The 15,433-nt window shown below is 26.8% G+C and overlaps 3 protein-coding genes across 3 annotated transcripts; 2 read left to right on the forward strand and 1 right to left on the reverse strand.

Moving 5' to 3' along the window:
- Positions 1–67: 67 nt before the first annotated feature.
- Positions 68–9,792, forward strand: LOC112682852 (protein MMS22-like; the record flags this gene model as incomplete). Its single annotated transcript, XM_025553601.1, has 21 exons — positions 68–354; positions 451–655; positions 723–872; positions 938–1,088; positions 1,397–1,555; positions 1,629–1,742; positions 1,818–1,937; positions 2,859–3,076; positions 4,405–4,511; positions 5,248–5,420; positions 5,482–5,740; positions 5,805–5,933; positions 6,434–6,635; positions 6,768–6,852; positions 7,932–8,120; positions 8,457–8,627; positions 8,710–8,857; positions 8,931–9,154; positions 9,216–9,409; positions 9,470–9,661; positions 9,759–9,792. Coding segments are annotated over exons 1-21 (3,252 nt in total), but the record flags the coding sequence as incomplete, so codon positions are not given.
- Positions 9,793–9,813: 21 nt separating this feature from the next.
- LOC112682847 (elongation factor 1-gamma) lies at positions 9,814–12,757 on the reverse strand. Its single transcript, XM_025553597.1, has 9 exons — positions 12,600–12,757; positions 12,376–12,525; positions 12,239–12,302; positions 11,637–11,779; positions 11,396–11,559; positions 10,842–11,150; positions 10,611–10,780; positions 10,088–10,212; positions 9,814–10,024 (listed from the first exon to the last, which is right to left on the reverse strand). The coding sequence occupies exons 1-9, from the start codon at positions 12,609–12,611 to the stop codon at positions 9,869–9,871; spliced, it is 1,293 nt and encodes a 430-aa protein (XP_025409382.1). The 5' UTR covers positions 12,612–12,757; the 3' UTR covers positions 9,814–9,868.
- A 209-nt stretch (positions 12,758–12,966) lies between these two features.
- LOC112682848 (calcineurin subunit B type 2) lies at positions 12,967–14,972 on the forward strand. Its single transcript, XM_025553598.1, has 5 exons — positions 12,967–13,260; positions 13,373–13,412; positions 13,480–13,656; positions 13,723–13,844; positions 14,631–14,972. Exons 1-5 carry the CDS (start codon positions 13,258–13,260, stop codon positions 14,799–14,801), a joined length of 513 nt encoding a protein of 170 aa, XP_025409383.1. The 5' UTR covers positions 12,967–13,257; the 3' UTR covers positions 14,802–14,972.
- The last annotated feature ends 461 nt before the right edge of the window (positions 14,973–15,433 follow it).

The following is a 15,433-nucleotide window of genomic DNA, read 5'->3' on the forward strand; positions in this document are numbered from 1 at the left end:
ATTGATAAGGCAAAATCTACATCAGCCTCGATTAAAATGGCGGATAATGGCTTCACATCTTATCATCAGTTAGCAATCTAGTTTATTATACATATCTGTGATTCATTCAATAATTTTTATTCCTTATCTCAACGCATATCATTAAGAATGTACGTTTCCCGCCAAAACGTGGACCGTATAATTAAGTTTTTGAAACGAACTGATAATGCTACTGTAACTATAATAATTACCTATTGCTGTTCATTTATACTGTTTGATCGATCTCGTTTTCAACACAATCGTACAGGGGAAAACTACTTGATTGCAGTACAGATTGGTATTACAGCATGCATTGGTTCTCTACTGAAAATGCCGGTGAGTAAATAAAAACTTAATCAATCACCATTGTTGGATTATCAACAACAGTCATGTTGAGCGTTCAGTAATCCGACGATTTGTCCACTTCTGCAGACCAGTCACCATCGTCGTTTTGCTTTAACTGCAAAGGTCGTCCGAATGTATCAAATGAACAGTTTGTTAGAAGCGAACTAAATTATAATTTTACTATTAATGATGATGGAAATCAATCATCGGAACGTATTACATTATTTGGTCATTCATTTCATAAGGGCCATAGTTTAGTGTATGATATTCCTATACTGTTTAGAATAGCAAAGTATGTATAGCATTTATTTTTAATTTTGTTTCATGTTCAAATATATGATTATTATTTTCGTGTTTAGAAAAAATTTGCTAAGTCTTAGTTCTATTACACGAGATCAGTATAAAACATTTAAGTCTCACAATCAAATCAATTGCAAGACCGTATACTATGAGGATGTAAGATGCCAAATGTCTGAGTTTCTTTTGTTTTTAAGAGACAGTATTAAAATGTAACTTATTTATTTTGAAGACCTTTGAACGACCCAGAGTTGTATTATTATTTTTATTTTTTCAGCATAAATTCTTGCGAAGACCATAATTGGTTGATGGAATCTCTTGAAAAAAAAATTGTGTCTGAATTAGAAAATTTGTGTACAGCACTTGGACAGTTTCATAATTTGTCTGATACTATTATACAACATGCATTGTCTTCGTCTGATTATAAAGTATATTTTTTTACATAGATTATATTAAAATTTAAAAAATATGTTTAAATCCTATTATATATATATTGAATTATTTTAAACTGCAAAGTAAATGTTAATTATACTTTAACAATTATTATTATAATTTGTATTCAATTTTATGTTCTTTTTATTATTATTTTAATTTTATTTTTACAACATAAAATTGCATATAGATATATTTTTTAGTAAAGAAAATCTTATCTACATTTTAATATTTTAATTCTAAATTTTAGAGTTTATTTATAACTTTTTCTATAGTATATTTATATTTTTTATAATATTTACAGAATAATATTTACTATCACTTATATCATTGCCATTTGGATGTACGGTGGTTTCAATTATCATTACTATCAGAACTACCAAAAAGTAGAGATACTTTTAAAAATACCTTACATAATGCTCTGAATGATTTAGTACAGTTGACAAAAAATAGATTTAAGAAAGTAAACGTACATTCTACATTGTTTTATTAATGGCTTATAATATTGTTAATTTTTTTTATGTATTTGATTATAGCTGAAACTCATAGATCTCCATTCTAAGAATGCACTACTTTGTGATTGTACTTATGATTATTTAGTTCTAATAAATTATTTAATTAATAAACAACAATTTATACATAATACTGATGTAAGTAATTTTGATTTAATATTATTTTATATAGAAATAATCTTATTTGAGAAAAATACATTTTTTTTTTTTTAGAATTTTTGGCAGTATTTTAATCCAATTTTTACAAATGTAAATGTTGTGGATTGTGATGAGTTAATTTTTCGATTGTGGTTTTTAAACAGTTTACAAAAATCTGAAGCATCGACATCAATAGTAAGTTACATTATTACTTTTTAAACATTTGTAACATTAAACGAACTTAGTTTGAATATTAATTTATATTTTCTCAAATTTTTTTATTTAAAATGTTAGTCAAACTATTATAGAATTTATTTCTGAATATAATAAAGAAATAGTTTGTACTGTAATAAAGTATTTATTTTTCTATCTATGAACATTATTTGAAAAAAAACTATTTTAAAATAGTTATTTAGATATTTTACTAATTAAAAGAAATTAGAAGCAGGCAACAGTTTAAATCACTTCATTTTTCAAATAAATAATCTTAACAATAAAAAGAAGTAGCAAACTCTATGAAACTTGCTATACTGAAAGTACAGCCAATGATTTTATTTTTCTATTTCATAAATTTAAAAATATTAGATTGTTTATAGAAAAACAAAAAATTGTTTAAAAAAATCTATAATCCTTTTAATTCATAAACAATTTATTTTTTCTTTTAATTTTGAAAATAGTTGTACTTTTAATAAAACTTGTATACTAATTACAGATTATTAACCTTAGTTTTCAGTTCCTTTTACTTTAAAAACATAATGAATACATATTCGGTAAATTATTGTAAAGCAATTTTTTTTTTAATAACTTTTTTGAAAATTTAAAATGATAAAAATGCTTTAAAATTTCAATAATTAATTTTTCTTAGATTGGAAATGCCATAAGTAATGCACTAATTTCATAAATTGTTTAAACTTAAGTGTTCTGCTATTCTTAAAGAGTGTTTTTTTTTAGAAATTTTTAATACATTTAATTTTAAGCATTTATTTTGATTCTCTGACAAAAAGAAACATGGGATCATCTGGTATTTACATCATTGAAAAATATTATGTCCATCATATTCCATTGTTTTTATTTAAAATAATGGATATAATTAAAATCTTATTACATTTTAACTAGGACTTAAATGATAGCTATTTGGTGCCTGTTCTCAAAGAATTTCTTAATAAAGAACCAAGTGAAGTTCAATTGAAGATAACAGTTTGTTTATTAGAAAACATTGTACTGTCTTCATTTATTACAGAACCAATATTAGCACTATGGGAATATTTCCATAAAAGATTAAACTCAACATTTTATTCATCTGATATGAAGATTCAGAATATTGCATGTATCAGGTAATCAAGAATTTTTATAATTTTTATTATGTCAAAAAGTTAGTGGTAGGTCATAAATTGGATTAAGTACCATTATGTTAATAAATGTACTATTTTCGAGTTTGGTGAATCACATCTCAAAAAAAAAAAAATAATGGTATTACACAGGTTGGTGTGACCTTACTAACGAGGTGAATTGCATCCTCAATATCTTTTTTTTGTGTGATAGAATGAAATACAACACATAAAAATAGTTGAATTAATAAATGTTGTTAAGAGATATAGCAGCAGTAAAATAGCACTTTTATTCATATCTATACTAGTTGGACTAGTTCAACAAGTCGGACAACCAACAGTTGTGAGGCATTCCATTCTAAATTAAATAATTTATTTATCACTAGTCATCCAAATATTTTCAACTTAATTGATATTTTAAAAGATATTCAGTCTGAAACATACATATGTATATAAAAATACAAAGTAATGGTAAAAGAAAAGGTTCCATGTCAAAATATCTCCAGTAAAAATATCTCTGTCAAAATATATCCAGCACAAAATATCTCTGGTACAAACAATTTTAAAAGAAAACAATGAATATTTTTAATGTAGATATTATACAACAGCATATCAGTAAAATATAATATAACAAGTATTAATAATATAAACTGAATCAGAGTATTTCTAAGAGAAATTTAGAAATGTATTATGTTTTTAATTATAACTCTTCCGAGGTTGTTTCGCGAAGGAAAATTATTGTTTATCTATATCAGTTTTCCGATAAAGACGAGCTGAATTTAACATCAATAATATTTTAAAATCTTATGAATCTTGAGAAAATTTTAAATTTACAATAAATAATAATACATGTTACTTAATGCATAATGATGAGATAATTTAATTCTACATTTATAATAAATTATAATAATTAAATCTGAAATATTTTTTGTGGAGATATTTTTGACGGGACACCAAAAAAAATCCTGTCAAATTGTTGAAAAAGAAAATTATATTTAAGAAAAAATGATTGAATATAATAATAAATTATTGATCAGCCTCGAATATGTCAAAATCATTTAATTTAAATTTCTACCAGTTTAACATACACAAATTGAAAAATGTACCCACAAATTAATAACACTTACAAATTTATTTTAAAATTAAAAATAAAACCAAATTTTAGAAGGACTATACGGACAACTTCCTCATAGTGTCTTCTGGATAATGCTAATAGGCTGAACCATTGGATGTAATTCACCTAATATTAAATTAAAACATGAACGCAGTTCGTCTAGTTTTATAAAAGTGGGACGCAATTCACTTAATACTTATATTTTGTATCTGATTTTTAGTAAAAATGGTCCAGAACTTCTTATTCAAATAACCAATCAGTTTTCTGCTCAAAAATCTGAATTATTATCTAGTTACAATAGTTTCCAATTGTTTCAAAGACTTCTAGGTAAGTAACTTTTTATACTATTTAACAATTATTGTAATACCAACAACTTGATATAAAACTTAATTTGATATATAAAATATTACATTGTAGAAATATTGTATATTTTCCAAAATCCATCTATCATTTTAATACATCATACAATTTAATTGAAGTATGTGTGTGTGTGTGTGTGTGTGTGTGTGTGTGTGTGTGTGTTGATTCAATATGAATAGAAAAATTTTAGTTATTGACATAAAGTATGTACATATGTTCACTTAGATTCACGTACATTTCAAGGGATGATAAATTTATTATTTAGTGTTTATTTACATCATATAAATATTTGAAAACTAGCATCTTTTGATTTCATTTATAATATGTACTCAAGTAACCGATTATTGACATAAGGGATGTGTTATCATGTGAGAATTAAGAACAGTTGTTTATAACTTAATTTATGATTTATATTTAATTGTTTAGTGGTCAGTATTTTATTTAAAATTTTTTTTCAATCCTAAGATTATTATGAAATACAATAATTTTTATTTATTAATATCTAAGTTTTATTGAAGTATAGTGAAGTACCTCAGTTACTCCTAGAAATATTTCATTTTTTTATGTTTATTTCTGCATTAATATTAATATAATAATGCATATTATGCTGTTAATTTTCTATTATAATTTTGGTTCTTACATAAAATATTCTATTTGTAGAAAAAATGATAAAATTAGATTTCAATAATAATTTATTTTCTAGGCCTCCATTTACAAAACACTAAATACAACTCAAAAGATTGGAATCAATTAAAAGGTAGAATTTTTTCAAAATTTTCTCCAAGTAAACTGTTGTCATTTAATGATATTGGCTTTTATAATTTCACCACATTGTTCTTAACATTAGCTATAATGTCAAATGATACATCACAAATAGTAAGCAATTAATAATTGTATTTAAATATTTTTTGAACCATTTTCTTTTTTATGATTTTAGGCTCTCAAATATCAACATCTCGTAAAATTAATTTCTGAACAAAAATTAGAGCCAAATATTAGATCAACTTATTGGAAAGGTACAGTGGCACTTTTGATTTTACATTCTCAGAGTAAAACTTCAATGACCGCTTATGGAATGGCGTTGTCGGATACATTAAATACAACATCACAAGATTATATCATTATTTTTTTAAGTGGTCTAAAAGAAGTATTTATATTTAGTGAATCTTTCACACTTGGACAACATACTCTTTTTGGTAATTTGAACGTTAATTGCTAAATCACTTGTATAGTTTTTAATATATTTTAACTATTTTAAAGGACCTTGGTTTGAAAATTATCTTAGTGTGATCAAGCCATTGGATGACAATGAAATCTTGCAAACGGTTCTACTCATACTAGAAAAACTAAAAAAAATAGCAAAAGATCAACCAATGCCCTTTCCACGAGGTAAAATATAATCTATTTTATTATGTATAGCAAAAATTATAAAATCGTTGTTGTGTATAAAATATATATTAGAACTATAATTTTGCTCAAAAATTTGAATTACAATTTGTAGCATTTGAACACCTTTAATTTAAAAAAAAGAAACTAAAAATACAACAAAATCATATCTAACAGTTTTAAAATTTACTGAAAGTTGAGTAACAGTATATTTTTTTGATTCAAGCTATTGTTTAAGATAAGAAAAAAATATAGAAAAAAGCTTTTTTTTGGAGTTTCTATGTATGAGACCTTTAATAATCAGTCAAAAAATTAGGTATTAATTATCTTTTGATAATTTATTCAATATTATCCATGGTAAAATAAATGTTATGACTAGCCAAAACATTCTTAGTTCTAACAGTAAATTCAAAAACAAATAGAAAAATAAAAATCATTAATTAATTATAATTATTATGTGATTCTAATAGAATAATTAAAATCAAAATTATGTTGTTTTACAGAAAATGAAGTATTTATACTTTACAATTCATTGTTTAATTATATGTTACCATTTTTAAAGAAATCTTGTCTATCAATTGATTGTGGTACAATTGTAGCAGATATTGCTGCAGCGTTTACAATCCTTTCATCTTTACCTACATTTTCTAACACAAAAGTGATGTTATTCAATTTTTTTGTTGTAAACCAAGCAATAAGTATAAAGTAAGTACTATTTAGAACTGAAGTAGTTGCTTGTTTCTAACTTTGATGTTTAACATTTTTTATGTATTTTTCTCATCATATTGTCAGTCTTAAATTAATAATTTCTAAACATAAATGTTTTTATGCTTTTAGACTACTTAATAGATATTTATCAACTATTATTAAAGAAAATATCACATCAAATGTTCATGGATACAATAGTTTGGCCTTAATAAAGGTAAAAATCTGTTGTTACATTAATTATAGAGCTTAATTATAATTATATAATACAATTTTAAATTAATTTCATAGCTATACAACTACCAATAAATGCATTTTACTATAAATATAGGGCAGTGTAACAATATTTGGTTTAAAAATATAACGTTACTCAGATATTCTAATAAATAGTTCAATCATTTACGTATTGGACATTATCTTTTATCCTCCTATGCCTATAAATTAAACTTAAATGATTCTCCATTTTGTATGCTTCATATGGAGAAAAGCATTTATAATTTATCACATATACTTTTTGATTGTCCTCTGTCTATAAAATATCTTAATTTAGTTATTAATTTAGTTTAAATGCATTAAATATTTCTTTCAATCTTTCATCTATCATTATATCCAACTGAACAGGTTTTTGCTATTATTATTTAATTTATCCAGGAGACTGGATTTTTCATCTGAAAATTTTTTAGTTTAGTTTTTTTTGTTTACTTATTTATGTTTTTTCTTTTTTCCCCTATTTTTTTATTAATCACTTCCATTTATAAATATGTTATTATTTTTATTTTGCTTTGTTAACTTGTTTAATGTGTTGTAATTGTTGAGCTATATTGACAGTACAAGCTAAATAAAATATATATATATAAAAAAGAGGCAGTATTTCCCTACCTTGACTACAACTACTTATTAAAACAGCCCATAAATGTCCTTTGTGTTGGATAAACAACCCTTAAAAAGATTAAAAAAAAACCTAGTATACTTTATTATAATATTATTATTAATAATTAATAATATTAAGGAGTTTTATCATATACTTTAATGCAATACTACAAGAGTTAATTTTAATTCATATTTAATTATATTTTAATAACTAAGATATTTTTCTTTTCATTAGTTTACAAGTAGTGACTCATTGTTGGGAAACACTGATATAGAGGAACTTCATCACTTGAAAAAAAAAATTTTAATTTCCTTATAAAATCATTTGAAAATAGTAATTGACTATTATTTAAGAACTTAAAATATAATAATTATACTATTTAATTAATAGACCGTGATTTTAAATATTGAATTTATATTATTTAGGCATGGTTACATAGCTCTATGTTGATTACAAACTGGACTTTTAATGATATAATGACTATCACTCGATTTGTTTCAACCATAAGCGAAATCAAGGAATTATTTGCAAATACTGGAAATGATTTGGAAACAAGTGTTGATCCATTTATAACATTTTTAGATTTATTGTGTATAAAATATCAACAGACTCAAGTAAATAAAAAAAAAAAAATATTCCAAAAATACCATTATTTTAGATATAATTACATTTTTAGTTATTTTCTCTTATTATTTATCTAGTTATTAGTTTGCTATATAAATTTGTATATAATGGATGAATACATCAAAGTATACCTTATGAAAATTACTGTATTTAAAAAGAGGATGAAGGAAATAAAAATTATAAATACGGGTGCAACATAGATTATTTAAATTTTTCATGAATACATGGAAAATAGGAGCTTACATTTTTTTGTAGCCTTAACTTAATACAATTTTTAAGTTATTAAAATGATCAACGATTTATTTTGCGATATTAATCGTTTTTAGGACATAAAATTACGCCAAAAGTTATGCGAAAAAGTGACAGACTATTTTTACAGTATCAAGATTTGGGTAAACATTTTATTAAAACAACAAAAACAAAATGATGAGATATACAGATTATATATGGTGATTGGTTATATGTTTGAAAAAATTTCACCATTAATCTATATTAAAGTAAGACATAACTTTCCTATTTGCTTGCTGTTTTGAACAGTTACCGATTAATTTTATGTTGATTGTTCATATTTTACTCTAGGGTAAACCAAACACTATTTTACAAGAGTTATTGGACTCTATGCTACTGGGTGTAACTGTGAGAAACCCTAGCTCCAAAATACACCCAAGTGTGATATCTGCCCTTTTGTCCAGTCTACATCGATATCTTATTGGATTATTTCATCTGAGTTAATATAAAAATTGCAAAATATGTTTGGTTTGCAGGTTATAATTGTTGTGCAATGTTCTTTATGTTTTCAGATCCTAAAACAGATCAATATATTGCTCGTTGCCTTCGAGAGTTAACTTCTATATACTTTCCCAAAATTTTGATGGGGATTAAATCTTCTGATGAATTGCCATTGCTGAAATTCTTTGAAGAGAAACCAGACAATGAAATACCCGAACGAGAAATGTTCTTAGAATTATTAGTTTCAATATTTTTAAGCAAACGTAATCGTTCTCCAGATAGTAGTGTCGCTCAAGTGGGTTTACTCATCTTTAATATTATCAATATCGTTTAAAATATTGAACTTCTATTTGCAGGTTTTAGAATATATTAATGGTATTATAAAAAAAAATTGTAATAATAAGTTAGTAATAATATCCATTATTCAAAATGCATTGATGCGTGTATGTGCAGTATCAATGTTTTGTGAAGATTCCAATATTTGTAAACGAATTACAAAAGAAATCATTAAAACATTGGTTGACCAAAGCTTGTGTAATGATGATATTAAGTAAGTCAATATTTGTTTTAAAAATCATATCATATATCAAATTTGTGATTATTTTTATAGAAATGAAATTATATCATCATTTAATGCTCTTTGCCAAGAACATCTAGCTTTTTCATCAAAACTGGTTTTCGATTTTTTGGAGAACATGATAAATGTTTCACCAGATATTGTTACACATTTCTTACCAAAACTTTTAGAAAACATAGAAAAGGTTGAATGGAAAAGAGGAATTGGCTCAGATTTTACTCTTAGGTAGAATTTTTATTTTTTTGATAACAAATGAAATGTAATGGTTAAACCCATTTCTAGAATGAAACCAATAATAAATTAAATTCTAATTATTTTTCAGGAAAGGCTTGGAGAGAATACAAAAAAAACTTGGCAAAACATAAAAAAATAAATGTTTCTTTTTTTTTATATTGTTAATATGATCAATTTTATATGATAAAGCAGTAGTATTTATTTAAATATTTTTCCTTGGTTGAAAGGTCTGCCATCTTTGTCTTTGGCTGTCCATGCAAAGTAATCACTGACTAACTTCTTTGTTTCTTCATTGTCAGCATCTAATTTTTTCCATGTGTAGACATCATAGTCTACTTTCCAATCATTACTTAACTAAAATATCATAATTTATATTATAAATATGATGTATTATCATAATTAAATATTCATTCATACTTCAAAAGCAAGGTCATGGCCTCTCCAAATCCACACCCCGGAAATTGTACTATTCCCTTCAGAGCCGAAAAGACAAACAGAGGCAAAAGCTTGCTTCCTCATCTTATCCAATCGCTGGAACATTCCTATAGAAAATATGTTTTAGTTAATTATTTTTAAACATAATAAATAATTAAATTATTAACTATTTTATACATCAAATGCAATAATAATCTAAGGGATTTTCTTTAAATAGATTCAATAATTCATATGCTAATATTATTTATAAATTGTTGTGAATCCCCACGGTTAAAACATTTGAATTAAAAATACCAAAACTTTTGATACTTAAATAATTTGTGTTAAATGCTTAATGCAAAAATAAGATTATTATCTGGAAAGTTATGTTAATTTTAAAAATGACAATAAATAAAAAACATTAAAAAAATAAAATACTGATTACAAAATTTACTTCTCATTAATATATTTAATATAATTGTAATATAATATAACATTTAAATTAATATAAAACCTATTAACTTACCAGAGATAAGATTACAACTCATGAACACTTTTTGTAATTCACTGTTATATTTGTATTCACCAAACCAAATTGAATAATTTTCTTTATCAAAGTGATCCCAGAAATAAGCAATAGACTTGGATTCTTCTTCATTACTGTACACTCTCTTGAATTCATCCATGTTGAATGTTCTAAAGAAAATGTGTAACATTAAATACACAATAAAACATAATTAACTATATTAATACATACCCTTTAGGGAGAGCATCAAATGGATTGCTTGACTTGGGTTCTGCAGCTAAAATGAGGTCTGCTGCATCTGGTTCTTCTTCAGCAGCTACTTCTTTAGGAGCAGCTTTTTTGGGCTCCGATGCTTTTTTTGGGGCTTTTTCTTTTTTTGCAGATTGTTTTTTATCACCAGTTCCACTTTGGAGCTCGGAATAAGTTTTTTGGTTAAATTCAGCACTCTTAACACAGTACTCAAACTTTCCAATGACTTTAACTACTTTTGGTTGGTTGACAATTGTATCAAACCATCTATTGACATTGACGTATGGTTGTCTGAAATATAAAATGAAATATTATAGTCAAATGTTAAACATAATTATAAAATAATGAATATATTATAATAAAATTAAATGTTGATTACATAGGCCCATCTAATAAACAATAACAAATTATCAGATCAATACTTTGTAATATGCATCAATATTCCTCGTTTTGTTACATATTAAACGATTTTAAAACGAATAATATGCCTTTGACTGAGGTTATATAGAATAACATAAAATTCAATATTTTGTTACCTGAATTCTGGGTTTATAACATGTTGATATAGTTGAAGCAACGAACAGGCAACTGAGATATCAGCTAAAGTAATACGTTCACCAACCAAGTAAGTTCTTGTTAATAAATAGTTGTTTAAGTATGTAAAAATTCCTTTGACATCTTCAATTGCTCTTTCGACAGACTATAAAAAATTAGAGGAAAATAGATAGTAATATTATCATTAGAATTTTTAAGTACTCAAATATTCTAAGACATTACCAATTTGTTGAATTGAGCAACACTAAGAGAAGGATAGACCCAAGCATGGGAAGCAGGCAATATTTCATTGTCAGCATAGCTGATGAATTGCTGCACAAGTGCTTTTTCATATGGAGTTGAACCTTTAAGTTGCTCATTGGACACTAAAAACAAAATACATTTTTAGTTATTTATTAATATCAAGTATAGAATATGTATGATTACATATATATTTAAGTACATACACATAAAAAATAAATAAAATGAAACATCAGATTTAGATTCTAAAATGTGTTACTAAGACTTAAAAACAAATTTGTGACAAAAAACAAACAAGGTAGTTTATTGAATATGAAATGTACAAAGAAAATATTTTATCAAATATATTTATAGAATACTAGCGAAAACAATTTATCTACTTATTATTCATCAATAATAGGTAAAAACTGTTTGAATATTACATACACAACAGTAATTTAAGTAAATTAATAAACACTGATAGTCGAAGACAAATTTACTAACAGATACTTGTATCTGTTATCTCAGAAGAGAGGATACTATTTAATATGATTCATTGGTGTTAAAGTATTCTAGGATTCTAGAGAAGACGGAAGCTGACCTACCGAAGTAAGCGATGGCATTGCTTTCGGTCAAATATTCCTTCTTGTTGGACTCGAAAGCGGGCACCTAGACAACAGAAGAGAAGAACGTTCGTTAGTACGCAGTCGCGTTTCAATTGTCACCGATCGCCGTCACTCACCTTCCCTAGCGGGAACTTCTTCAGGAACGTCTCATCTTTGTTGGTGACGCCGAACTCGAAGGCCGGATCGACCTTTACGTCAGCACCGCTGTACTGAGCCGCTATCAGCGCCTTGTAGGCCCGGGAGTTGTTCGAGTACGTGTACAGCGTCTGAAAAACAACAGCGGTGACAGCAATGACAACGGGATGGCCGGGATAAACCCGGATACGGAGCGTGCACTTACGCCTGATGCCATTGTTTGCAGTGCTGCGGGGAGAAAGAAAACGAAGTACGGTGTGCGTGCGTAAGTGCGTTTGTTAACGGAGTTACGTGCGCGATGACCGTGCGGAGATAAAAGAGAGAAGCAAAACACGCACACGGCGTTTGTCGGTCGGTTACGGAGCGTCGGCGGAGGGTGGGAGTCGGAGTTGGACGTGGCCGACCGCGGTACCGGTGGTGCACCCAGCGGCGGATGGTGCGACGAGTTCGTCGTGGGACGGGGACGCTCAGTTACCGCATTCGACCGCGGTTCGCGGTAGCTCGGCTAACCCCACCGGTTACCGAAGCAGCTGATCGCCACCCGCTATCATCGAATCGATATCCCGTCGATACTCGTTTGTGTGTGTATGTGTGTGTGTGTGTGCGTATGTGTAGGAATTCCTCTGAGGAAAGCGAAGGAAAATTAAAGTTCCCTCCCCCTCGCTCACCTTTTTCTTGTACACAAATAACTCAAAACATTGCAGTGCAGGCCGCTCGCGACTCAGCCGTCAGTGGAAACGCAAGTAATCCACTCGTAACGCCCCCATCATTTTGCGCCGTCCCGTTCACACTGCACCTAACTGCCCACTCGTTGCAGCCGTCGTTCGTGTCCCGCTCAGCTAGCTGTCATCCGATCGTCGACCATGGTACGTAAAATAATGCTGTGGCGTCTCTTATGGCGGGCCACAAGTTTGAAACACTCCAATTTTGTAATTCTTTTGTTATTTTCTGTTACATTCCCCGTTTTGTCTTTAACAGGGAAACGAAAACTCGCTACCGATGGAACTCTGCTCCAACTGTAAGTATTGCCCTTATTGACCCTGTATTCTGCTCTACGTGATTTATTTTTTTTCCATCACCATCAGTCGATGCTGATGAGATCAGGCGCTTGGGCAAACGGTTCCGTAAACTTGACCTCGACAACTCTGGTGCTTTGAGTTTGGACGAATTTCTATCGCTGCCCGAACTCCAACAGAATCCACTAGTGCAGAGAGTTATAGACATATTTGATGAAGACGGCAATGGTGAAGTAGACTTCAAAGGTAATGAAATTGATTTAAATGCTGCTTACATTAAACCATATTTAATTACATAATTTTCTTCCTTAGAATTTATACAAGGAGTTTCTCAGTTCAGTGTTAAGGGTGACAAAGAATCTAAGTTACGCTTTGCATTCAGAATCTATGACATGGATAATGATGGATACATATCAAATGGAGAATTGTTTCAAGTATGTATATTTTGTGCTTCACTTCTTATTCATAAAGCTTGGGAAATAATATATTTATTGATTTTTGAATATCACATATGTTAGCTTGGTTGAATACAATTTTTGCTATTATGTGATCTCTGAATAAATACAAAAAAAATCTCCAAATATTGGACACTGTTGGTCACTGACATTTTTTTTACTATTCAGAGGGAGGAATTTTATTTTTATGAAATTATAATTATAAATTAAATTAAAATAATTTTGTTTTTACTGATTAAATACATATATCTTGAAATTAACATGTATTAAAAAATACGTTCATATTGATATCAAAAACGCAACTAAGTACTAATTTTTTTTTTTTTTTTTTGCATATGGCAAGTACTAATTATTATACAGCTATGAATTAGTCACAAAATTTTGTTGATATAATAATATTTCAATGATTGCACTAATACTATATTGTATAATAACGCATGTAATAAATATATATATAACTTAATAATACATTTTACATTAGATTTTTATTCCTTTTCAAAAATAAATTAAATTATAAATAATAAATAACAATTTTATATTTACTATTTAACATTTATAACTTAACATTTTAAATAATTTTTCATTTTGTTTTAATTGATGAATTTTTACATAGCAGATGTAATTTATTTCTAAAAAATTCCAATTTAAACGTTGCTCTATTATTAATATTTAATTTATTAGTATAACCAAAATATTTTGATTTTTCTTTATGTCTAAAAATCTTTTCAGTTTAAATAATTATTTGTTAATTTAATTTGTTTTCAGGTTTTGAAAATGATGGTGGGTAATAATTTAAAGGACACTCAACTTCAACAAATTGTTGATAAAACTATATTGTTTGCTGATAAAGATGAAGATGGTAAGATTAATTTTGAAGAATTCTGCTCTGTTGTTGGTAACACAGATATACACAAAAAAATGGTTGTTGATGTGTAAGTTGTAAGTTTCATTAAAACATGTTAATATATACAGTAGATTCAAAATTGAAATAATACACAACAATTATATAAATAATTTAATTTCCCTTAAATATTCAATTTTTTGTAATCTTCCAGTGTTATACACTCATTAAGTCATTGTATTATAACATTTGTTCTCATAATTTTTTTTTCTAAACATTAGCACTGTATATCTTCCAAATTTAAAAATATGAGTATAATTTATTTACAAATTAATATATTTATATTTTTTATTAATTTATTATCAAATATAAATACATATATGTGACAAGCTGCATACAAATATGTATTATACAAATTGATAAATATTGTTATGTTATCATATTCTTAATTAGTTGTATCATATCTATGTATTTTATTTTTTATCTATTTTGAAAGTATCGTTAAAAAAAATTAACGAACAGTGCTGATGGAGAAATCTTTTTCTGTGTTGATGAATGTCAATTGAAATAATTTGTGTAATTACTGTTGGCGCTGAATAGATGAAATAAAAATAATAAAATAATAGTATTTTAATTTGTTTTTTTGTTGATGTTTATGCAATATTTTTATTATTTTATTAAGAAATGTATGGCAGTTCAATGAAAAATAAATAAGAATAAATGTATT

The sequence above is a fragment of the Sipha flava genome, unplaced genomic scaffold (assembly GCF_003268045.1).
Source record: "Sipha flava isolate LNK unplaced genomic scaffold, YSA_version1 212_pilon_pilon, whole genome shotgun sequence".
Lineage (NCBI taxonomy): Eukaryota > Metazoa > Arthropoda > Insecta > Hemiptera > Aphididae > Sipha > Sipha flava.